General features: G+C 40.2%; 3 protein-coding genes and 1 long non-coding RNA gene across 5 annotated transcripts; all 4 read right to left on the bottom strand.

Annotated features, from left to right (window-relative positions):
- Window positions 1-660: 660 nt before the first annotated feature.
- Window positions 661-2,154, bottom strand: LOC116041237. The gene is made up of 2 exons (XR_004102875.2): window positions 2,111-2,154; window positions 661-1,612 (listed from the first exon to the last, which is right to left on the bottom strand). It is a non-coding gene; the product is annotated as an uncharacterized LOC116041237 (long non-coding RNA).
- Window positions 2,155-2,813: 659 nt separating this feature from the next.
- Window positions 2,814-18,778, bottom strand: LOC116041235 (RNA-binding protein EWS-like). 2 transcript variants are annotated; one of them, XM_031287124.2, is made up of 6 exons: window positions 18,650-18,778; window positions 16,244-16,440; window positions 13,993-14,052; window positions 11,727-11,918; window positions 5,495-5,644; window positions 2,814-4,642 (listed from the first exon to the last, which is right to left on the bottom strand). In XM_031287124.2, the coding sequence occupies exons 1-6, from the start codon at window positions 18,660-18,662 to the stop codon at window positions 4,058-4,060; spliced, it is 1,197 nt and encodes a 398-aa protein (XP_031142984.1). In that variant the 5' UTR covers window positions 18,663-18,778; the 3' UTR covers window positions 2,814-4,057. The 2 variants fall into 2 exon arrangements, with proteins under 2 accessions (XP_031142984.1, XP_031142985.1); XM_031287125.2 differs by lacking the exon at window positions 13,993-14,052.
- Window positions 18,779-19,981: 1,203 nt separating this feature from the next.
- LOC116041286 (gap junction beta-3 protein-like) lies at window positions 19,982-20,896 on the bottom strand. Its single transcript, XM_031287180.2, has one exon. It carries the CDS (start codon window positions 20,841-20,843, stop codon window positions 20,103-20,105), a length of 741 nt encoding a protein of 246 aa, XP_031143040.1. The 5' UTR covers window positions 20,844-20,896; the 3' UTR covers window positions 19,982-20,102.
- A 2,608-nt stretch (window positions 20,897-23,504) lies between these two features.
- LOC116041275 (gap junction beta-4 protein-like) lies at window positions 23,505-25,553 on the bottom strand. Its single transcript, XM_031287167.2, has 2 exons — window positions 24,633-25,553; window positions 23,505-24,190 (listed from the first exon to the last, which is right to left on the bottom strand). Exons 1-2 carry the CDS (start codon window positions 25,166-25,168, stop codon window positions 23,896-23,898), a joined length of 831 nt encoding a protein of 276 aa, XP_031143027.1. The 5' UTR covers window positions 25,169-25,553; the 3' UTR covers window positions 23,505-23,895.
- Between the last annotated feature and the right edge of the window lie 360 nt (window positions 25,554-25,913).

Raw genomic sequence — 25,913 nt, 5'->3', positions numbered from 1 at the left:
CTCTACCAACCAGTGGTGTAGTCTACGTGATAAGCAGGTATACAGTATACCCACTAAGAAAGCTCCAGGATTTCCATATACCAACTTAAAAATCCCCTATGACACACAACAACATACTTTCCATTATATTTTGATATATTTAGAATTGTCATCTGTGTTTTTCTTCTTCACATAGGCTAAATAAAGGTATTTCCACCATAAATCGGTGCATAAAAGTGTATCCGAATACAGGAAATGAAGTCGTTGACCGTCAAAACTTCCCTGGGGGAGGACAGCCAGACCCCCCACTATGATATTTATCTATATATATATACACTGTACAGTAGTTACCCACTACAATACATTAGACTACACCACTGCTACTAACTTTACTTACCAATTCTCTTACAAAATACAATTTATTTCTCATATATTCCTTGTGCATTATAATTTCTTGCATATTTACTTATTTTACCCAAAATACATATTGATATATTTTAGGATCAAACATATACAATTACTTCAGATATTCCAAAAAAAAAAAAAAAAAAAATGTAAAAGTTAAAATAACTGAGTGAGATACATGGCTTTAGCTAGCCGGAGAAGAGCCTCTGTCATACCAGACTAAACTGAAACACAGCAGATTTTTAACTAATCAGTGTGTGTGTGTGTGTGTGTGTGTGTGTGTGTGTGTGTGTGTGTTTGCCCAACATTTCACTACCTCACAAATTGAATTATAGTGGCAAAGTGAACTACCAATGAGAGCTGTGCTGGTGCAGCGGCATCCACATGACAGTAGGACTGACCTTAACCCTCCTGTTGTCCTCGGGTCAAACGTGACCCGTTTTTAAAGTTTCTATATAGCGTAAATTTGGGTTTCTTTTAACCAAAGTACCCAAATATAACATGAATGGATCCAAAAAAATGAAATGGTTTCAAAACAGTAACGATATACTGACTACACTTTGACATACAGTAAACCCGTCTGTGATTATGTTTTTTTAGAATTTCTTTTTTTTAACTAAATGAGGTTTGTTGACCATGATTTCCAACAAGAAGTGTAAAACTAGTGACAAGTTGGAATGAAGTTGGCTAAGAAGATGTAGGCCTAACGCAGAATTGGGAGATAAGCAGGTGAAACAGACGGAGGACAACGCAAGGGTTATGTCAACTCGTACCAAACATTTCTGCCGCTGCTTTTGGGAATCCTATGGTGTCACTGCCTTCTGCTGGTAGCATAAGGAACACCAGTTGCTACTCCCTCCCTGATCTACTACCATTTAACCCTTTTCTATTATTCACTGCCTCTGATGAACTGGTACCTTGTGTTGGATAAATACCCCTGCTTGCTTTCTTTCTTCCTTCCTTCCTTCCTAACATCCCTTTTCTTCCTTCCTATTTTTTTCTGTTGCATGAAAACCTCACACATGAGGATGTCACGTTTGTTCCGTTGGACCTGAAAATTCGAAAATATACCTATGTGTTTCAAAGCTGCACGTGTGGACTGTTGCCTTATTTCTTCTCTGGTTCGTTTGGGATATATGTAAGGATTGCATTAAGGGAGTAGAGCATTTCACCGAGGACAAGGCTAATGTCTGGTCTGCAGTGGTGGAAGAAATATTTAGATCCTTTCCTCTAAAGGTCCAGTGTGTTTAGTTGTTCATTCTCAAAATCTGTGTTGGCCGTTCACAAACTTGTCCTTTTTCATGAATATTTACCACCACCATCAATTCCAAGTATTCCTTTTGGCTTGAAATTTTACATTTGCATTTGCATGAACTGGGGTAGACGCTCCATATTCATGCACCATCTTGAAATACGTTAGCCGGTAAGGGACATACAGGACATACTGCTCCGCCTTTTGCGTTTTCGCTGTCACATGATAAACTCACAGGTGCTGCTAATGCTGCTAATGGGTATCGTCGCTTCATGGAGGACCACACCTATTCAAAATCCAAACTTCTTCTTCACCCAGAAAAAGAAAAAGGATATTGAAAAGAGTAAGAGACCGGCTTTTTGAAGCGTGAAGGCTACCGTAGCTGTAATACGTACTCTGAACTGCGTGGTGCGAGAGAGTTGATTGCGATATATGATCTCAATGCTAGATGGGAGAAATTCCCACACATTGGACCTTTAAGTAAAAGTACTAATATTACACTGTGAAAATACTCTGTTACAAGTAAAAGTCCTGCATTAAAAACGTTACTTAAGTAAAAGTATGCAAGTATCATCAGGGAAATCTACTTAAAGTACTCAATGCAGAAAAATCCTCACATTTTAGAAACTGGAAACGATCCAAACTGTTCTGTCAATCAACTAAGTGTTTAATCAGCTAATCATTTTAGCTGGACTTGTAGGCCGTTATATTGTTGGGTAGTTTAATTTATATTAAAACATTGTATTTTATAAACTACATGTGTTTTGTGTGCAAAAATCTTAATTATAAAGTAACTAGTAACCAAAGCTGTCAGATTAATGTATCGGAGTAAAAAAGTACAATATTGCTCTCTGAAATGTAGCGGAGTAGAACTAGAAAGTGGCATGAAAAGACTCAAGTACAAGTACCTCAACATTTGTACTTAGTTACATGCCACCACTGCTGGTCTGACAGCTGGACATTGCTGTCATGCATTGGAGTGTGGCAGCCTGTAAAGGTATACCATAGGTCCTTATTATTAACAGGAAGTGGGTGAATGTGTTTGCACCAGCCTGTCAGGGAGTGTAACCAGTCATTCCTGTCAGGTAATTATAGCTGCTGCCGTTAACCACATGTTAAACTGGAATGTCTTTTCGGTTTCAGAATTCGGCTATAAAACACGCAAGATAGATGCATAATTTTGAATAAAAAGTTTTATTTACTTGTCGACTTAACTTGTCAAAATAAATACCTAACAGCAGAAAACAAAAAACGTGCGCACACTTTCTCAATTCTCAATTACTCACACAGGCAACGAAAACGGATTAAAGCTCGGAGGCACACCCACACCAACACACTCTGCACACTGCATTTCTTCACTTGTGAGAATCTTTTTCTTCCTATTTCTACTGTACCTGTCTCCATTATATGGATTATTATATACTTATTATATTAGGAAATACACATTTTTGCTTTCTTATCGAGAAGAAGAAGATCGATATACAACTTGCATGTCTGTGCGCCAAATGTGAAGAGACCTGATTAGCTTAGCTTAGCATAAAGACAAAGCAGGGGAAAACAGCTAGCCTGGCATTGTTTTAAAAAACTGGTTTTACATTTCTGCTTGTGTACAAATTAATCAAACGTGAAAATATTAATTAGTGAGCTTTAGTGGTGCAAGTAGGAATATTTTTTTGTAACGTTGGACAGAGCCAGGCTAGCCGTTTCTCTACCTGGTTCCAGTTTCATGATATGCTATGCTAAGCTAAGCAACCACCTGACTTTGTACATCAACTGAAGTGTAAAAAAACGATTTTCTCCCGGCCATGAATTGACATTTGTTTTTACACTTTGACACTTATTTTATAGATTAAATAAACAAGATAGATTAAATAAAGATATAGCATGTTGAGTAGTGAGCTTTAGAGTTGTTGCTAGGTGTTTCTTTAACTTTGGGCGGAGCCAAGCTAGTGGTTTCCCCCCCTGCTTTCTGTCTTTATGCTAAGCTAAGCATGTTCTAACCGCACAGACATAGTCCTATCAATCTTCTAATCTCACTCTCGACAAGAAAGCGTCAAAGTACATTTCCCAAAATGTCCAACTATTCTTTTAACTCTGAATGAATTCTTGTACAGGCAAGGATTTGCCTCATCTGTCTATCCTGACGTGAATATTATTTTTTGACCCTCATATGTACAGATATACAAGAACAGACACATAACCGGGATCCTGCACATTGTGCAAACAGCCTGGGCCTTAGAAAATGAATGCATCGGCACTGCGTAATGAAACATCTCCAGCTCTGAGTTCATAGTTATGAAGTACTGACAGGACAATAGGGTTGTGGAGTACGATATTTGAATCCAAGCATTGGAGCTAGCTATACAGTAGATACCCTCACAGCATTTTGGTCTTCAAGAAGCTCTTGCATGTCAAATATGTCTAAATCCAGAAGCTGGACCTTTCATGGGTACCCCTCTCCAGCAGTTGGTGCTGCTGCGGTGGCCTTTGCTGGCTGCCAACCCTCGTTGTTAGCCTTTCTTCTTCTGACCTTTCTCTGTGCGGCTGGTGAAGAGGCCCCCTCTCCGAGGGAGGGAGGCTCCGATGTTGATGGGGAAGACGCTGTGGAGGGGGAGGAGGTCTGTGATGCTGTTTTGGAGGTTCAGTGTTCCGTCTTGGAGGTTGGCGGTAGCTTCTTGGAGGTTCAGTGTAGCTGGTTGGAGATTGAATGTAGCTTCTTGGAGGTTCAGTGTAGTGGGTTGGAGATTGAGTGTAGCTTCTTGGAGGTTCAGTGTAGCGGGTTGGAGGGTCATTGTAACACGTTGGAGATTGAGTGTAGCTCCTTGGAGGGTCATTATAGCTGGATGGAGGGTCATTGTAACACGTTGGAGATTGAGTGTAGCTCCTTGGAGGGTCATTATAGCTGGATGGAGGGTCATTGTAACACGTTGGAGATTGAGTGTAGCTTCTTGGAGGGTCATTGTTGCGAGAGGGAGAGGCTTCCTCCATCGGCCTCACCACATTGATCTACACAAACAGAGAAATTATTTCTTTTTCAAATCCAATTTCAAATAATGCTTGATTGAAAAATAGGGGCTGCTGGATTATGGAGAAAAAAAAAAATCATGATCAAAATTTGAAATTACGATTATGTAACAACATAATTCAACAAATCCAACAGTGAAAACACCTTGAACTGTGATATTTCCCGTTGATACTGAGACAAAATAGGAGTTTACTTGCAAAAACGTCACGTGCAATGACATTGTTTTTGTGATCGTAATCGTAAAAATCGTAATCGCAATTACAATTCGAATAATTGTGCAGCCCTAAGTGAAAACAGCTCACGCACCATCTAAATGGATTCTTTTTTTAACCCTTGTGTTGTCTTCCCATCGACCATAAACTTGTTGGCCCTTTTATCAATGCTTTATTTTTTAAATTCATGGTCAATAAACCTAATTTAAATGACATTACCTAAATTTTGAATTTAAAAAAAAAGCAGATATTATGAATTATTTTGACTAATAGTTAAGATAGGATGATGTTGACTGAATAAAAGACGGGTTCATGTCAAAGTTCAGTTCAGTCAGGTTGCGGTTTTAAAACCATAAAAATTTTTTTTTTTTAAAATGCTATAAAATAGAATAAAAGACCCAAAATTCAATGAAAGTCATCATTAATTGTATCTGCGAAGAATGCTGTATGGGTAACATACAACGTACATCCATGCATCATTGATATTTTTGGGCAATTTGATTGAAAGAAACCTATATTTCTGATTTTAAAAAAAAACAAACGTTGAAAACGGGTAAAATTTGACCCGAGAACAACATGATGGTTAAAGCAGCACAATGTGTGTTTGAGTGGCAATCTCACCGCTCTGCCATAGTCCCTCCTGCTTCTCTTCCTGGTAGGGCAGCAAGATAAACCCAGGAATGAAATGCAGACAGCCGAGCACCGGGATGAAAACACCGTCTGGGTGACACAAGTCACGATCAGAGGCACCCAAAGGATCAGAGTGGTACTCTGGGGAGTGATGGAGGAGAGGAGTTAGCGGCAACCACCAGCTGGACCATATGGAACACAATTTGAGGCATGAGCGGCAGGGACACGGTGTGGGAAATGATGTGATACATACAAGATGGCTGTGGACAGAAGCAGAGTCTGGGAGTTTCAGTTTGCACGGGAGAGTCAGCATTGTGAATAAAATATGCGAAGCAGAATGTTATCAAAGTAAAAGTGTACAGAGGGAATTCAAAGAAAACAAGGCAGCAGGTTTTTTTTTTTTTTTTAGGCAGGCTGACTACAAAGAGAACGACGTTTTTTTGGTTGAAGTTTGGAACTTTCTTTGGAAATTCATCATGAAATATGCAGGAAGCACAAAACAATAAACCTTGCACAGCCATCATTAGTGCCTCTAAGCAGCTATGAATGTCAGAACCAGAAGCCCGAAATACACTTTCAGGTGATGTAATGGGCCCTACGGCAGCCATATTGGAGGTCCTTTGCTAATAGGCAACTCGGAGTGAACAGCCCAGCCCATTCTGCAGTCTCAGCAGAACACAACAGTTACTTCTGTACCGACTCGGAGTTGGAACTGAGTTTCTAAAGGATAAATCTGGTTTATTATGACTTTATTAAACTTTATTTGGAGGTACAACCAAAAAGTGAGCACAACCAAAATGAGACAAATAATCCCGCGTTTCGGGAAAACGGACCAGATTGAGCATGAATTAATTTAATCTTCATTGTCTTTTGGGAAGATGTTGCAATTCTTTAACTTAAAAAACAAAACAAAACAACATTCTGAACACAAGACAAAATAAGAGATGCACATTTGCCCCGTAGCGTTACATGGCAGCCAGGTCTGTGGCTGCCGGTTACAGCATTCATGCTTAAAAGGCTCTGACACACCAACCCGACGGCCAACCATCGGCAGAAAAGGCAGTCGGCATGATCAGTCGGCTCCCTGAGGTCCAAAAAGTGCCTCGGAACACACCAAAGCGACGCCGACTTGAGCGTACATTCTGCGCGTAATACGTCTCAATAACAGCAGGCGGCGCTAATCTGTATTGTCGCCCAAAAAAATGAAAACTGGAAATGACGAACGCGTCACGCAGGTCTGGCTTCTCCAGCCGATAGTAATGGCAGCTTGTTCGAAATACGATCTCGTATTTTACGAAAATAGTTCACCGAAACGTGTTTTTGAAAATATTTAGCGAGAAATAGGCCATGCAGTTGCTGAGTCTTCATTTCAGATCAACAAAGGTCAGTTTAAAAGACTTTCGTCGGCGTTCGTCACTCATCCCACTCGCCATTTCCGGGATAGCACTCCACCAATCAGATTGGTCATTGAGTCCGACTGACCTGCCAAAATGAAGGCCGACGGCACGGAAAACACCGAACAGACTCGAGTCACCGAACTCGCCAGACTGTCTGACGGCCAATTATCGGGTTGGTGTGTCAGGGCCTTAATACTGGACCAATTTCAAAAACTGTTGTTCCCATCAGTCACTTACACATAAAAACATAGGAAAATAGGGTCCAGGTTGAAAAGAAAACAGTAGTTACTCTTTAAAAACCAAAACGTAGCAATGTAAATGTAGCCTGTGTCACAAAGTGAATGAAAGAATGTCAACACAACAGCTGTCAAATGCTGCGTTTGTGCTACTAACAGCTCAAATCTGAGACTGAGCTAGAACTCAAAAGCTGCGCCGAATGTACAGTATGTATTTACAGCGGGACTGGCATTAACTTCGAACAGTCCAGCTTAGAAATCCACAAAGGTCACCCAGCGTATAAATTGTAGACTACTAGATGTGCTAAAATGCCAAAGTGTTGCGTTGTTGTGCGCTGCAGCGGTGAGGCTGAGCCTGCCTGACAGTCCATCTGCAGCACACTGGAACAGGGCACAGCCTGGAGTGGGCCGACACCGTCAGATCAGCATTCCTGCCAGCAGCCCACCCAGCTGCACAGTGTGACCGGCGGAGTGACAGCAAAGACAGACACCCACAGCCTCACACGCGCCGCTTCTCCCACACCCTATGCACACGCACACACAGTGGCGGAATAAGTATCCAGATCCCGTCCTTCGTCTTAACCCTCGTGTTCTCTCCCATCGACCATGCAACTTCTTGTTTTTCTGGGTCAAAATTTGAAATAAAAACTTTTTTCCCCAACGTTTTGGTCATCTTTTTTGACACTATAGTTGCTTTTCCCAATGTTTTTGTCACTTTTTTTTTTTTTTGGACGTATTTGTCACTTTTCCCAATGTTTTGGAAGCTTTCCAGACGTTTTTGTCACTTTTTTCGATGTTTTTGTTGATTTTTTTTCCTGTGCTTTTTTTTGTTTTCTCCCCACATTTTTAAAGCTTTTTCCAATATTTTAGTCACTTTTTTCAACGTTCTTGTATCAGTTCTTTTTTAGATGCTATATAATTGAATAAAACACCCAAATGCTGTCCTGGCTCCTAAATGGTGGAATGAGCTCCCCTATTGACATCAGGATTGCCGAAAACCTGTGCATCTTCCGCCGAAGGCTAAAAACACATCTCTTCCGACTACACCTCGGATAATGAAGGGGAGAAAAAAAAAAATAATAATAATAATAATAATAACAATAATAATAATAATAATAATTAATAAATATATATATATATATAAATAAATAAATAAATAAATAAATATATATATATATAATATAATATAATATATATATATATAATAAATAAATAATATAATATATATATATATACACACATCTCTTGATACTGCACTTTCATATGGCTCTTTGTAGCATTACATATTTAAAGCTAATGTACTTGCACTTACTGCTTGTTGTCTGGAGTTTGCACCTTCAAGGTTGAACGCACTGTAATGTAATGTAAATTCAATGAAAGTAGTGAACTGATCATTTATTTTACCTGTGAGGAGCGTTGTACGGAACCATCCACGTAAGCATCATCTGGAACACTTACAGAAAAGTAGGGCTGGTCAAGGCGCCTGGGAGGCTCACCTAGTAGAGAACACGGCCAAATATACAGAGGCTCAGTCCTCGACGCAGCGGCCGCTGGTTCGGTTCCGACCTGCAGCCCTTTGCTGCATGTCATTCCCCCCCCCCCCTTCATTTCTAAGCTGTCCTGTCACAAATAAAGGCCTAAAATGCCAACAACAAAAATAATTCTTAACCCTTGTGTTGTCTTCCCGTCGACCGTGCAACTTTTTGTATTTCTGGGTCAAAAGTTAAACAATTTTTTCAACGTTTTGGTCATCTTTTTCAAAACATTTGTTGCTTTTCCCCCTGGTGTTTTTGTCAATTTTTTTCTGCGCCTTTTGGCGTTTTTGTGGGGTTTTCCCCACATTTTGTTTAAGCTTTTGCAGACATTTTTGTCACCTTTTTCAACGTCCTTTCATAAAATGTTTTTTTTTTTTTTTTTAATGCTATAAAATTGAATAAAACATCCAAATTTAAAGGAAGTAGTGGGCTGATCATTTATTTTACTTGTAAAGAGCTTGTTATTTTTCTGAAAATTTGGTTGAAAGAAACCCAATTTTCTGATAAAGGAATTTTTCAAAAATGGGTCAAATTTGACCCGATGACAACAAGAGGGTTAAAAAAAGGAGGAGGGGCTGGGCATTATATCAATATTATACCGACACCGATATATGAGGCTACATATCATCTTAAGTATTGGATATGGTAATATGTTGCTATGACATGTTTGGTCTTGTCCTGGTTTTAAACTGTGTTACAGTAAAGTGATGTAGTTTTCTGAACTTACCAGGGTTACGAGCCGTTTTCGTTCTCATTGTGTACATATTTTGGGAAAGCACCAATAGTCAACCTACAGTATCGCCGCAATATCGACATCGATGTATTTGGTCAAAAATAAAAGTGATATTCGATTTTCTCCATATCGCCCAGCTCTACTTAAAAGCAAAAAGAACTAGAGCCCAATATGTATTTTAAAAAAAATATATCCAGAAACGCATAACAAAACATAAACAGATTTCCCTAACATTAGTTATTTGTAGTTATTTATGAGTGCTCACTAAAATAATATGATAATGCAGTTTAAAAATAAACTTGTTTCACAACAGAGCAGAGGAACATCAAAATATATTAACGTTCTGATAAATAAAATGTATAAAAATACAAACTTAAGATATGAAACTTAAAGTCCTTTGAACAAAAACACAATAACAACAACAAAAATCAAAGCGTGTTGCCAACAGCGACGCTGTAGAGCGCCCTCTGGTGGACAAACAATGCAACGCAACACTCATAACGTGGTTGAAGGGGGTTTTGTCCGTTTTTATTTTATTTTTTAAATATTCATTTATCGGCCATTGTAAATGCCGATACCGATAGTTTGGAAAATGCCTAATATCGGCCGATAATATCGGTCTGGCTCTAAAAAGTACTCAATGTAGAAAAATCCTCACATTTCAGAAGCTGGAAACGATCCAAACATTTGTGTCAATCAACCAAGTGCTAAATAGAGCTTAGATCGGCCCAAAAAATCAAGCCCGAACCTGCCCGAGCCCGAGCACGTTGTGTCCGAGCCCGGCCCGGCCCGAAACATTAACTGTAATTATGAGCCCGATTTAAACCCGACAATTTTTTAATACGTGGGCCGTTATAACTGACGTTCTCAACTACAATTCAGAGTTGTTTGAACTACAGAAATCTGTTTAGAATAATACAACAAGGACGAAGCATGTAAACTGCTGTTTGTTTAGAATGGAACGGATCGCAAGTGGATCTGAATGAAGAAACGTAAAAAAAAAAAGAAACGATGAACAACATATTGTTGTCACTGCCCACGACTTGTTTAAACTGCTTCCATACCTCCGACTTTCCTCCACACTTGCTCAAAGTTAATTCTCCTGTTTTTCTTTTTTTCTTTACATCTTCAAGCTCCCGGTGTGATGCGTGCGAGAGGAGGAGACTCCGCGCATGACACGTGCTGCATTTTGTAACTGCAGCCTAACTTTTGTAGGCTACACATTTGTTACTTTTATATAGCCTATATATATATATTTCTAATATTTCTGATTATGGCATAGCTTTCTCCCCACCCAAATAGGATAATAAGGTAACGGATAAAAAAAAAAAAAAATTGCTTGATCAAGGGTCCGGCCCGGGCCCGGCCCGGCCCGAGGATGTGGCGGAAAATAACGGCCCGAGCCCGACCCGAGGTCCGCTCTGGCTCGGGTCGGGCTCGGGCTCGGGCCGAGAATCTAAACTCTAGTGCTAAATGGTCTGATCATTTCAGCTGGATTTGTGGCCGTTATATTGTTGGATAGTTTAATTTATGATAAAACATTGTATTTTAGAAACTACACGTTGTGTGCAAAAATCTTAATTTGTAAAGTAACTAAAGCTGTATAAAAAGATGAATGTGGTGGAGTAAAAAGTACAATATTTCTCTCTGAAATGTAGCGGAGTAGAAGTAGAAAGTGGCATGAAAAGAAAAGACTCAACTAAAGTACAAGTACCTCAAATTTGTACTTAAGTACAGTACTAGGGCTGCACAATACTTTGTTTTTTTTATCGTCATCGCGTTATCAACTGGCGCAGCAAACATCACAAAAGGCTGCGACATATCGCGATAGACACTCCGAGATTTTTGTAATAGATGAAAGAAAATATGATTAGAAAACTGCACTTTGAAATGTCATTCTTTTTTTACTGGTGCCTTTTATATTCAATTCAATGTTCAATTTGTTCAATAAAAGAAATTCAACAAGCAATTTCTTGCATTTTAGCAGAATACTGCAAGCAGCGGAGATGCAGAACTGAGTACACTTTAATATCTGTTAATTTATCACAAGTAGTATCGTTATGGCGATATTGAATAACATTGTCGCGTGTCGCAGATTTACCTCATATTGTGTAGCCCTATACAGTACTTGAGTAAATCTACTTAGTTACATTCCACCACTGCACATACAAAGGGGGCATGGGCCACCCTATTGTGTAGCCTTGTGGCTCTGTTGTGCGTTTGTGGCGCGGTGACAACAACAACTGTTCAAAGAGCTCGTAAAAGGTCACAGTTCCTGACTTGATCTCAGCGTCCAGCTGACGCACACACCAGTACACTCACATAGACGCGTGTGGGGTCAAAAGAACACTCGTCGCTAACGCTGGAGTAGCCGGCAGCGTCGGGGAAGTGGCAGTGAGTCAGGAGGCTCTGCTCCCCGTAAATGGCGGCCCACACCACGGACACAGAGAGTCCGACGGCGGAGGCCGCCGCCATGAGAGCTGCAGCTAGGCCGACGGAGAAGAGGGACCACGTCTGCAGGAGGAACAGAAGGAGAAGAGACAATCAGGGATCCAAAAAGCTGATGGCTCATGAGATCAAGCTTTTTTATGCAGTTGGGAGAACTGGGGCGACAGTAAATAGATGAAAGGACTGCAGAGAATAAACAATATTAACCCTCGGAGGACAAAAGACGCACCTGAGAGTCCACGCAACGTTGGACAACACTTGTATTCAAAAAGCGATAGAAAAAAAATGTAATTTTAGACATTTATTTACTATTATGTATTCATATATTACACTTCTTTTGTGAACCCAAGGCTTTTGTAAATTCATTTCAAGCACCAAAAACAAACAAAGTGTGGGTTTGTTTTCACAAGAGATTTGAGAAATTTCAAAAAGCGAATGTCAACTTTTCAGCTTTAGGGCCAAATTATCTCTTTACTCGTTGCTTGGGGACAAATTTGGACCCCACTTGATAGAAAGCCGGGTTTGTTCTGAACATTTTAATACGAAACACATGGGGATAAGGTTATATACAAATACCCTTAAAAAGGTGAATTTCAAAAGATATGTAAAAATGCCCTTAGACCTCAGAGGGTTAATATAAACAACAGGCATTAACAACATGAGATATGGAGATACTGTATGTTCATGTTTAAGTAGGCAAAAGAAAAGATCAATTGATTGAGAATTGATAAAGTAGTATGAACGTTTAAGATATGCATTTGGAACATGGTTTTTGATTTTGCCTTAAGTTCGCTGCTTTTCAATCCAGACTTTAAAATGTGTCGAGTCATGATGTGTCACACAACAAACCCAACAGCTTTAGTTTTGATGAACTCTGTGTTCTATTGCAGCTTCTCATGGGGCTTTAACACAGTCCAGTGGAGGCTTAAAGGACAATTCCGGCGCAAAAAGAACCTAGGGGTTAATAACAGATGTTATCTCGATCGCTCTATGGGACATGTTTTCATGCTAATCGGATGTGTTTGTAGCTTGAAACAAGCTAGCGCGCACCGCTGATTAGCTTACAAAGCTAGTATTCGAGGCACAGGGAAAGTAAAAACAAATTGCCATTCATACCACTAAGTGGTAGTGGTAGTGAACCTATCCTTTAATAAGGCGAGACATAGGTACAGAAAGTCTGGAGACATTTAAAATCACTTTGTGAAGATGACGGCGTCGTTGGGTCGAAACTCGATAAGAAGAACAAGAAATACTTAAAGGAGAGAGATTAGAAGCCAGTAGCCAGAGCGTGTGATAAAGGACTGTGTAAACGTGAAAAAAGGGAGTGTTAGGATTACTTATTATTCATGCAGTGTGATGCCTGGATGAGTAAATAGGATAACAAGACGGAGCAAGGGTTTGCCCAGTTCACGGTTGCTCTCGTTGACAAAAGGAAACGGGGAGTGGTTTATCGCGGCAGGTTTGGCCCGGGCTTACTCATTCTGGTTAGATCGCTGTCTCATGTGTCCCGTCGGAGCAGCCTGACAGCTGATTAAGTAAACATGAGGAGAAGCTGTGCTGCACGGCCGGAGGGAGAGGAGAGAGGAAAAAAAACTAAACACAAACTATTCCAGCTCTGCAGGCCCGGATTTAGACACCTGAGGCAACATGCAGGAGCTCAAAGAGGGTTTTTAATATCCTCCTGGCAGGATAGACAGAGACAGAAGTTAAGAAAGCCTCAAAATATAATATAATAATAAAATAATATAATATAAAGAGAAAGCAAGTGTGCATGGAGGTAGACAGATCACAATTAACAGAGAGTAGGGATGTCACGAGAACGGTACAGTTGGTACAAAAATTCAGAAAACGTGACGCTACTCGTTTTTCTACAGTACCGTATGTACTACAGAAAGACAGAAAGTTGAAACTAAAGAAAAAACTGACACTGAAAAAAGAGCACATGGACTGTTTACACACCGTGGTATCGACTTAATTTGGTATCGAGTAGGGTGTACTTTTGGTGGTATCGGTACCGACCACTAGATTTTTTGGTTTTCATGACATCCTTGGCAGAGAGCCTTGAAAATACTGATCATGGCAACATAGGAAGAATCGATGGACAGAGCAGAAGAGAGAAAATGAAAGTAATGATACTAACCAGGCCTCTACTCTTCTTGTTTTTAGACAGGATAATAGCCAGAATGCCAACAAGAATTCCCTGCAGAAACAAGATAGATTTAAACAATATTCATATTGCTCCATTTGCAACTATAAAAATGACCACTACATGAAATAGGAGACGATTTCACTTTCTCAGACACGCTCAAGGTAGCAACACAAGGGCGACTCAAAAGATCTCAACACCACAACTGTGCTGCCACTGCAAGCATTTCAAATCGCTTCTTTAAAGTGCCTTTGTCGGCTTTGAAAGTTGTTTTCATACTGTATGTTATTTAACCCTCCTGTTGTCCTCGGGTCAAATTTGACCCATTTTTAAAATGTTTCTATATCAGAAATTTGGGTTTCTTTTAAAGTGCTCATATTATGCTCATTTTCAGGTTCATAATTGTATTTAGAGGTTATATCAGAATAGGGTTTTCATGGTTTAATTTTCAAAAAACACCATATTTGTGTTATACTGCACATTGCTGCAGCTCCTCTTTTCACCCTGTGTGTTGAGCTCTCTGTTTTAGCTACAGAGTGAGACATTTATTTATTTATTTATTTATTCATTCACAATACCACTTCAAATATTACAATAATACAGTTGGGGTACAGCATCTCACTTCTGTTCCATCTTTGTTGGGAGTCGCACATGTGCAGTACCTAGGTAAGGACTACTAGCCAGTCAGAAGCAGAGTATGAGTGCCATGCTAACAGCTAGGCGAGCATTATAACGTGTGTTACAAAGTGACGCACGTTCGTCACAGAAGTAAAGACTGGACTACAATAGAGCTGTTTGGAGCAGTTTGTGAACAGTGTTTTCTGTTAGAGATGGTAAGTCCCTTTGGGGTGGACTTTGGGCTTTTTCACTTTGTAAACCTATAACATGCACAAAAAGATATATAACACAATAAAGAAAAGGAAAAAAAACAAAAAACATAATATGAGCACTTTAACAAAATTGTCAAAAAAAGTAATGTGGATGGTTCCAGGCAACGCTCTACACAAGTAAAAGAATTGATCAGTTCACAACTTTCATTGAATGTTGGTGTTCAATTAAATATGGCAACTGAATGAAAAAAAAATTGATAACAGAACGTTGAAAAAAGTGACAAAAATGTTAGAAAAAGTGACAAAAGGGTTGAAAAAGTTGCCTGGGCAACGGAAAGACAACACAAGGGTTAATATGTTATTTAATCACTGCTCAAGCACTTCTGGTTAGACACTAACTCCATTTGGTTGCTCTGTACTTGTGACATGTGCAATGACAATAAAGTTTAATCTAATCTAATCTAATCTCATCAGTGTTGATGATCAATCTGAGATTATAAAATAAATCTGTGACTGATTCAAACAACCATTTTATGCATTTGTAAAGGGGAAATTACATGTCTCTAAATTAAATGATTTTCCTATGAACAAAAAAAAAAAAAAGAAAGAGGATTCTTGAACGGTTCTTTGTTTAGGAAAGTGGCCAACGAGTAGCCCTAATGACTAGGAGGATCCAGTGAGGCACACGTCCAAATAACCCCTTTTGTTGCAATATTGATTTTTGTATTGAGAAAGTTTCCGCAGTACTTTATGATCAATTCTAGTTACATTTGTAGATCCATTTGTAGCTTGTGGTCGGCAGGGTGCAACCCCAGCACTGATGGAGCAATGATATGTATATATGCAATGGTTTGTTTAACAGTTGAAAATTCCCTTATCCCCAGGGCTGGGTAGCGAATTCGATGCCTTGTCATTCAATACTAAATTCCAATGCCTAAGGAGCAAATCTCATCAGCGTCAGTGAGCCAATAAGCATGCAGCATGCTTCTGCCAAGATCTAATAATGCTGGTGATTGGCTGTAGTCAGAGACAGGCAGGAAAAACTCTAAGTTACGCACAGAGACAGGGCTCACGTAGTAGGAGCTGAAAAATAAATCAAAAAGATTTCTGCCGTAATGTGCAACGTGTAATGTGTAATTTGTACATGTGTGCGTTCAAAAGTAGTTTTAGTCGTGCAACGGAAAACTCAGATTGGAGTCTAGCTAGCTGTCTGGATTTACCCTGCAGAGATCTGAGGGGCAGTTAACCATAGTCCTCAGAAATCCACCGGAGTTTAGAATGCCGACACAAAGAAAGCGAAAAGTGACGGACATCCGGGAGAAATGAAAGACATCCGGCGGAATTTCCAGCGGCACCTCAACAAATCCCGGAAACGATACATCGTGGATATAGACTATGATCAGTAGGAATCTTACTATGAGGCCAGAGGTGAGAGCGACCACGTTGGAGATGGCGTACTCCATGGCCCACGCCTGCTTGTTGAGGTTGATGTGTCTGAGCACCACGCCGTGCACCAGCGCTCCCAACAGGAAGTTAACGTGGCCGATGAGGACCATGCACAGACCCATCTTCATCAGGCTCTTGGGCTCCTCCAGGCTGGCACAACACACTCCTGAGGAGGGGAAGGGAGGGAGAGAAGCAGGTGGAATATACAGAGCCATGATTAAAAAAAACTAAGAATTGCAGTGCTTTCAGGTTGGGCCGGTATGAGATTCTGACGCTATGATAACCTTCAGCAAAAATATCAAGGTTTCACGGTATTGCGGTATTGCAATAACAGCTTAAAAATGTATTATTTTGAAATGTCTGGGTTAGGGATGCACCAAATCCAAGATTCGGCCGAATATTTTTTGACGGGGTTCAGTTTCTGCCGAACCTTAGAATTGTTTCCCTATTACGCGCGCTAAGCTGGTCGACGTAATGGCGCCGCGGTTGATTACGGGAAGGTGTTTACGTAGGTGGAGCGTTCAATGCAGTAGGCTGTGAGAAAGTGAAAATGGAACTCGTGAGCAGGAAAAGTGTTTGGCAGTACTTTCAGTCAAAAGAAGGCCATTCAAGTCCAGCTACATGTTCAATTTACAATGCCGATTTGTCTCGTGGTGGCGAGGACCCTAAACAATACACAACATCACCACTGTTAGAACATTTGCGTATGTAATATCCGAAAGAATACGAGTTGTGCATGAAGGAATCTACAGACAGCAGCCAAAATGAAGCGAACTTCAGGTACGGCAAAGGAAGGACAGTCACAGCTAAAAACTTGTGTTAACCAGACGGCCATTACCAGCTTTGCTAGCCCTACACCGAACAAACAGTGGGCTTGGATCTTGAGATAGGGTCAACATAGGCCTATGGTAATTGTCTTCCTGGCATAATGTTGCCTATTTTTTTTACAGTTAAAATAAAATAAAATGAAAAATACACTGCTGTGGACTCGGCAGAATCTTAACCAGTGGATTCAGTATTCGGCCGAACCCCAAAAATCTGGATTCGGTGCATCCCTAGTTTGGGTACACAATGTATTTTATGTGGGAAGACAGAGAACAAGGAGGGCTTCTTTTTGGTGGTGGTTGAAAAAAAGTCTACCAAGGTGCTCTTTGGTGCAGGGGGAATCCAATGGTATCAGAACAGCATGAAAACCAAGGCCTTTATTTGATGCGGCTGATGCATGGCAAAAGGTAAAAAAAGATATGCACCAAAGCGTTTTTATACAATGGATTTTATTGTTTAAACACACTGCCACACTGGCAGGGACAGGGATTTCTACAACTCATAAAAAAAAAACAGCTCATACCGCAGGAGCGGTACGGCGGATCATTTTAGTGGTTTTGAAACCGTCACTTTTTCAAACCGCGGTATACCTTGAAACCAGTAACCGGCCCATGCCTACTTTCAGGTGATTGTTACGTGAGCCGTGGTTGCCCATGTTGTATTGATCAGAGACACAAGAGCCAGGTTCAAAACCACAGCAGAGATGTCACTCGTATTAATGATTAGCTGCTAAACACATAACTACAGTACAGGCGGTTCAGACTGGAACTGTCCCCAACAAGTTGCTAAAAAATTTAAAAAAAAGAAGAATGAAACTACATCTGACATGAATTGATTGCAACTAAAATCAAAGCTGGAGTGAAGAGTTTGAGTGAACAATTCCTGCAGGCTATGGATTAATTGTGTAGCCATTCAACACATGAAAAGCAAACTCGGGTCACTCTGCTTGTCCATGAAACCTAACTTAACACAGAAACCTGGCAAATGCCAAGACAAACTTGTGCCTTGGCTTAAAATGGACACTGAGAGCAGTTCTCAATGTCCATATTAAGCCAAGGCACAAGTTTGTCTATATTTGTTAATTCATGCAACATAGATAGGACACATCCCCACTGCTCCCATCCTCACAACTGCATATTTGGGGAATTCTCATTCACATTCCTGCATTCACTGATACAAAAGACTTTCAGAGTAGATGTGTCATTGCATTTCACATTAGCATTCACACCTCACATACTTGAACCGTGTGCTCCAAAGAATGTGGTTTCAAAATAGATTAGAAGTGCAGAACTTAACTACAATTTGCAGTTTTAATTTCACATTTAAATCAATGTAAAATATCAGTACCAGGACTTTGATACAGGGGTTGTTGAATCTGGTAGGAAACCATTTTAACTTTTGAAGGAATTTAGCTAAAATACAGAAAAAATTTGGATTGACAATGCAATTTTAAAGCTCTCTTCACAAGATACACAGTTCATCTCCTGGCTGCTACCACACCCACACCATTCCGAAAGTTTGAAACAAACAAATAAATAACTATGTATTACCTGAACCGGCCATCTCTGTTAGGTCACCACCATTCGGTTATATTGACGGTGAGTCCGGTGCCTTGAGTTTGATCAGCGTGTCCCCTCTTCTCTCCAAACTACACTCCTGTCAACCAGCCAGACAGGCTGACTGACACTTCTGCTCATCTTTTTCAAAATAAAATATCTTCGTATTTAAGAATGTATCACTAAAAGCGTATTAAGCTTGATAAACAAGTACAGTACTTGTCAAACTATCAGAATCGCTTTTTGGAGTGGAGTTTCATAAACCCAGTAACTACATTTCCTCAAGCAATTGTAGGCATGTCAGATGAAAGTCAGAAAAAAATGGCCTACTGAGCGAACAAGTGCAAAGACAATGAAGGAAATTACAAAGTTTAAAATTATGTTTGAGTAATACTCAGTTGTAAATGCATTATTGAAATACGTTTTCATGTCCAAAAATGCCTCTGACGTGCACTCCAACAATTAGGCTATTTCTTGTAAAGGAATACATTTCATGCTTTTATTTTGAAATCAACACCCGTTGTCTGTCGAATTTCGGCAACCTTCACAGACCTGCACCTGTTAGCACCTCCCTGTTTTTAGTGATAGGAATAGTAGTACAGGCTACTTTAGTGTAGGCTAAGCCATGCTGCAGTTAACTGACTTTATTCATAAATGTTGGGGGGTATTTTTTTGTTTTTTGTATGTTCTTTTTAACTAAATGTGGTGCGTTAAGGAGGCTAAAACCTCTTATGCTAGTTCGGTGTCAACACCTGGATCAAAGCCTGGGGGGAAAAAAACATGAAAGACAACTGTACTTTTCTCTTTGATTACAGTTGCTAAAGAGTAACATAAACTATTTAGGAATATTGTAGAAATGCAGAATAGCCTTAGCAGTACAAATAATACATAAACCTAAAACAATTTAACTCTGGGAAGGGATCTTTGTCATGTTTTCTGAAGGCTGCACATCCGACACACGTCAGTGTAGTATGCCTTTAGTGCCACCAGGTGGAGAAATGGCGCCATTAAATTAGGAGAAAGCAAATCTTACCCATGAACGTGCATTTGCTGTGGTTTTATTATTGAAAAAAAAAAAACTTTATTTAGTGCTTTGGCAATCTTTTTTTAGGGAATACAAGAAACGAGTTGTATTACAATGGTCACAAATACGAGCAATCCTTCAGTTCTTCATTGAATAATGATCGATTACTTGGATGTACAGCTATCACTACAATATTCAGCTTTCTTCTGGTGCTTAAATATTTATTACACTTGTGGGGGAAAAAAAGTTCTAATATAATTACAGAGCATATGGTTGTTTGTGTCAAAATATAATATATTTATATTACATAATAAAATGTATACATAAAATTACTTTTTTAATGAAAATACCCTCAATGGGTAAATTGTCTAAGTCAATTAGAGGCATAAGAACAAATAGTGATTCCCTTTACTAGGTTTCCAGCTATGATGTATGAGATGACTTACAGCCATCACAGTCCATGTCAGGGTGGAGCGGTGGCATCTTTCTAGACGAGGCATGGGCGCTGCCTCTGTGTTTGAGGTTCACCACCCGGATAGCAATCAGGTAGAAAATCTCACAGACGTTGAGCACCACACACAGGACGGACGCCCCCACCATGAAGTAAGTGAAAACGGTCTTCTCGGTGGGCCGCGCTATGTAGCAGTCCACCAAATTAGGACAGGGACTGACATCACATTGGACCTTCCTGGGCAGCTTGAAGCTGTCGTAGATGTAGTGGAGCAGGTAGAGAAAAGTGACCTCGAAGGCGGTCTTGATGAAGAGGCTCATCAGGTAAGTCCACCACAGGCCGCCATGCTTTTGGCCCGTGTTGTCGTACAGCCGAGTGTCCTCGCCGTGCTTGACTCGGTACTTGCGTTCCCGCTCTTCCCTGTAGGCCACGTGCAGCACCACCATGAAGGAAGGGCAGGTGACGAAGATGAGCTGGAGAGCCCAGAGGCGGATGTGGGAGATGGGGAAGAAGTAGTCGTAGCAGATGTTGGTGCAACCCGGCTGGCGTGTGTTGCAGTCGAAGAGTCCCTGGTCGTCACTCCAGACACGCTCGGCAGCAACCACGAAGACCAACACCCTGAAGACAAAGACCACTGATAGCCAGATACGCCCGAACGCAGTGGAGTACTTGTTGACTCCACTAAGAAGACCCTGGAGAAATTTCCAATCCATGAGTTCAGCGTTGATCTGTGACTCTTTGGAAGTCGGTCTTTAAACGTTGCAGGAGGTAAGACTTGAGAGCTACAACACAACAAAGAAACAAAGACAGAGTTAGGCAGTTTTCCGGAGAAATACAAGGTTTTAAAATACTATATATATACATATATATATATATATATATATATAAAATCAGCCTTGATTGAGATAAATATTCTGCAATCTGTTCCGAATATTTCACTGCGTATTTTAGATCGTCGTTCTCTTTTGCGATCAAACCATTTCTTTGACAGCTATGAAACCTCAATCCCCTCTCCTACATCTCACAGTTAAAAACATTTTCACTTGCTACCAAAGTTTGGCACTTTGAAGAAAGATGCCTTTAATAATTTGCTGACACACTTATTCAACACATAAAACCCTTGGCTTCAGCCTTTTACACTTTTAGGAAAGTTAAGACCGAAAGTAGAGTTTGTATAATGCTCTCCCATCCTGCCTCTGAATGCAGAAGTCCAGTTCTGCCCTTAAATGTAAAGTTCGTAGCTTTACAGGGAGTCTTTCAAACGTAATATGACTGTCCCAAAATATACAATCATGACTAAAAATGTATTAGCTTACCATAAGAAAACTCTTCCACTCAGTCCATTGTGTCCCCTGTCTGGGAAATAGACTATGGGAATGCGTTCAGCAGCCAACCTCTCTCCTACAGTAAGTCTCTGATATTGACTGGCCACATGAATCAACTCTTGGCCATAATCTAGAGGTGGGGCCACATTTGGCATCCACCCAAAAAAACATTTAAACCTCCTACTACTCCCTGTCAGCATCATTCTATCTTAGAACTGACATTCAGCTAACCCAAGAGCTTTGAGAACAGTAAGTGTTAACAACTATGGCAGTTGTATTGTCACGGTATATCCTTTGTAAATACAGAAAACAAATGGCTCAAGCAAACATTAACAGACACATCAGTGGTTTGACCGAACAAGGAATTTGGTTGCAGTGTGACAAATGAATAAAGGCAATACAGTATAATGAATAACAAGTACACCTTATTAGACAGCATCCACCCAAAATTAACATTTAAACCTCCAACTACTCCCTGTCAGCATCATTCTATCTTAGAACTGACATTCAGCTAATGTACAAGTAACAAGTACACCTTATTAGACCCCATTTAGGTTTGTCTACTCTGATCATAACATTTCTTAATGTAGCCATAGTGACTTGGTATCAGCCCCATTAGGCAACCGTGATGTAGAAATATGCCCCTTTGTGGCTATGATTAATCAGTATGAAACAGGGCCACCACCTAACATTTGTTTGTGCAAGCGCTCTGGAACCATTGGCACCCAAATACACTGGAGATAAGGAGCGGCAATATCGCAAAATCAGATATAACAAGCGTTTGCTTGTTTTAATTTTCTCAGGTAAGAATGTGGTGGTTGCTGCCTCATTAGTACACTCAGTTTTATGATACCGTCTTTTAGAAATCAAATCTCGGTCCGCTGCTCTGATGGAATGCAGGATGTGATTAATTGTCATCGAAGTGGGACTTGGTAGGAGTGGTGATTTTCACAACTTTTGTCAATAATGTTACTCCCATCGCTAATCATGTGTAGATCATTTTGTACATTGTTGCAATCCACCATCTATATCTCTATTGGTTGAATGTACTTTATAATACTGCACCCATTTGTATCTGCCCTGCATGTTGTAAGTTCATTCAAGATGTCTGATTAAAAAAAGCTCTCTTTCCAAAAAATTACCTTGGTGCTCATAAGTTTATGAACCCATGCTAAAGTTGACTAAAAAGAAGAATAAAATAATCATCTTTTGGAAATTGACCTTAATGCCTTAATTAAAAAAATGAGGAAAATCCAACCTTTAAGGACACCAATTTTCTTTGTGAATGAATAATGTATTGTAAATAAATAAATGTTCTTCCTTAAAATACAGGGGCCATAAGTAAGTACATCCCTATGTTAAATTCCCATAGAGGCAGGCAGATTTTTATTTTTAAAGGCCAGTTATTTCATGGATCCAGGATACTATGCATCCTGATAAAGTTCCCTTGGCCATTGGAATTAAAGTAGCCCCACATCATCACATACCCTTCACCATACCTAGAGATTGGCATGGTTTTATTTCAGTTAGACTAATAGCTGGTTTGATTTGCATTGAGAGATGATTTTATGTAAAGTATATGTGATGATGTGGGGCTATTTTAATTCCAAAGGCCAAGGGAACTTTATCAGGATGCATAGTATCCTGGATCCATGAAATAACTGGCCTTTAAAAATAAAAATCTGCCTGCCTCTATGGGAATTTAACATAGGGGTGTACTTACCTATGCCCCCTGTATTTTAAGGAAGAACATTTATTTATTTACGATACATTACTGATTCACAAACAAAATTGGTGTCCTTAAAGGTTGGAGTTTTCCTCATTTTTTTGATGATTTTTTTAATTCTTCTTTTTAGTCAACTTTAGCATGGGTTCATAAATTTATGAGCACCACTGTACCTTAATGATGCTAAGTTTAACTAGTTTAATACGTAAGATTTCCTAAACCTTTCATACAGGGATTAAAGAGTAATATGTGGCAAAGCAAATTCCACAGGATGGTTGTTTATTTTAGCAAATATCTTCATTTCTTGTTAAAGTGTATGACATTGCTGTGTGCTGATACAGAAGTATGAGTCTGTTTGTGTTAAAGAACACACACTGCGGGTCTCGTATCTTAGAATAAGTAAAGCATTTTTATTTTGTGGCCATACAGATAACAAAAATAACCTCATGTTGAAAATTATCACATAAATACTACAGTCACCTTGAGTGTATATCGGTTATTTTAGATCACAAGCCTTTAAAAAGCCAAACGATATTATGGGACAAAACATTGTGTCTTCATTTTGATGTAAAAAAAAAAAAAAAATAAAATAAAGACATGAACTTTGTAAACAACATTTCCTTTAAAACCACTAACATGTTACCGATAAATGTGTCCAACAGTACAAAAGATACTATTCTTCCAAGTCAAACTCATAAACATGACGTATATCTCTCAGGAGACTACGATGCCGTACGCTGGGGCTGAACTCGCTTTGCCAAATCCTGAACTGCCGTTGTCGACCACGTTGGCCTTCTCCGGAACCGGTTCTTTGAACGTTGAGTTCTGCTTCCCAGTCAGAGGAGTTCTGGTCATCATGAAGGAGTTTTCCCTCACTGAGCGATGTCCTCTTCCGCTGCACTCCCAGAACCTCTTCCCACACAGGTAGAAGACCTCGCAAAGAGTGAGGAAGATGCACACGAAGCTGGTCACCACCATGAAAACGGTGAAAATTTTCTTCTCTGTGGGCCTGAGGAACACAAAGGGATATGAGACAGAAAGTGTAAGATGAATATTTATTGATTCCTTTAGAAAACTTGGCTTTTAAAGTGGAGGTCAGAGGTCAAGTTCAGCCATTGGGATTCCAGGATCTTTACCTATTTAGAACAGGGGTTGGCAACCGTTTTAAAATGTTCTTGTTAATTGATGTGCCATATCAGCATTAAGCCTGCCATCATCTACCGAGCCCGATCAGGCAGTGCTATTTTTATTTTTATTCATTTTTGCGGAATGCGGATGGGGAAGAAGTCAATCAAACTACCGTAAATGTGCTCCTGCCAATGTTGTGAAAGAGGTAAATTGGGATTATGCTTACACACATAATGCTAGTGTGTCATTTATTGAGCTACCGCGTGCCAATGGTGGCCCATGTTTGCAGACCCTTGATTTAAGAACCTCAGAGGTACCCTTACCTGGCGATGTAGCAGTCCACCACATTGGGACACGGCTCTATGCTGCATTTCACCAACGGTGGGAAGAACGTGGCCTCGTAGAGGTAGAAGAGCAGGAAGACAAACACACCATCCACCGTTATCTTGAACAGCAGGCTAAGGAAGTAGGTCCACCACAGACCCCCTCGCTTCTTCCCTGTGTCATTGTACAGTGGCGTGCAGCTTTCTCCGTACTTCAGCCGGTGTTTGCGCTCACGTTCTTCTCGGTAGGACACATGGAGCGTCACGAGAAAGGACGGGCAGGTGACAAAGATCAGCTGGAGAGCCCAGAGTCGGGTGTAGGCGACGGGGTAGAAGTGGTCGTAGCAGACATTGTGACAACCGGGCTGCCGTGTGTTGCAATCAAAGTCCTTTTGCTCGTCACCCCAGACCTTCTCACAGGCCACCAGGAAGACCAAGAGCCTGAAGATGAAGACGATGGCGAGCCAGATGCGACCGAACGCCGTGGAATATTTGTTCACCCCGCTAAGGAGGCCTTCAAGGAAGGCCCAGTTCATGCTTAGGTTGGACCACCTCGAAGAAAGAGAAGCACCAAATACCCCCAAAATGTGGCAAACACTCTGCTGAGTGTTCAAATACAGATGGCTTAGACACGGACTGAACTGAGCACGTCAGACACTAACTTTAATATGGCACTTATTACTACTGCCTTCTTGGCACAGGCTGAAGGGGAGGGAGAAATATTGAACAAAGCAAACATAGACTCATTCCTGTGCTGCAGTCACTGCAGTGGAACTGGTGATAGCAAACACCTTGATTAACAGGCAGGACAGAGATAGAGAGAGGCAGGGAGATTGATTCACACATGAGCCCAGTGCTATTAATGGCACTACAAGTTCCTCTCAGTTAAAAAGAAGCCGTTTAAAGGGGTCATTTTTTTAGGTAATTTTGGTAAATTCTTTCTTGTTGAAAGTTGGATAAAAAGATCAATACCACTGTCATATATATATATATATATATATATATATATATATATATATATATATATATATATGTTACATTTAAGCCACAGCCAGGAATTGGCCTGTAATCAATTGGCTTTACACAATACAGTCGACACAGCTGGACAGCCATAGCATATATTATATACTGATTCATAAAATGGTTGAACTATTATGTTTCCAGATGAGGCAAAGAACATACATTTTTCACCCTCAGAGTGCTGGTTCTCCGTGATGAAATTCTTTATATATTGTCCAGCATATATATAACATATATTGAGGAGATTGTCTGCGGGATGGT

This window comes from Sander lucioperca, chromosome 16 (genome assembly GCF_008315115.2).
Source record: "Sander lucioperca isolate FBNREF2018 chromosome 16, SLUC_FBN_1.2, whole genome shotgun sequence".
NCBI lineage: Eukaryota > Metazoa > Chordata > Actinopteri > Perciformes > Percidae > Sander > Sander lucioperca.
The sequence above is the reverse complement of the archived record's forward strand: the minus strand, read 5'-3'. Positions and strand labels throughout refer to the sequence as shown.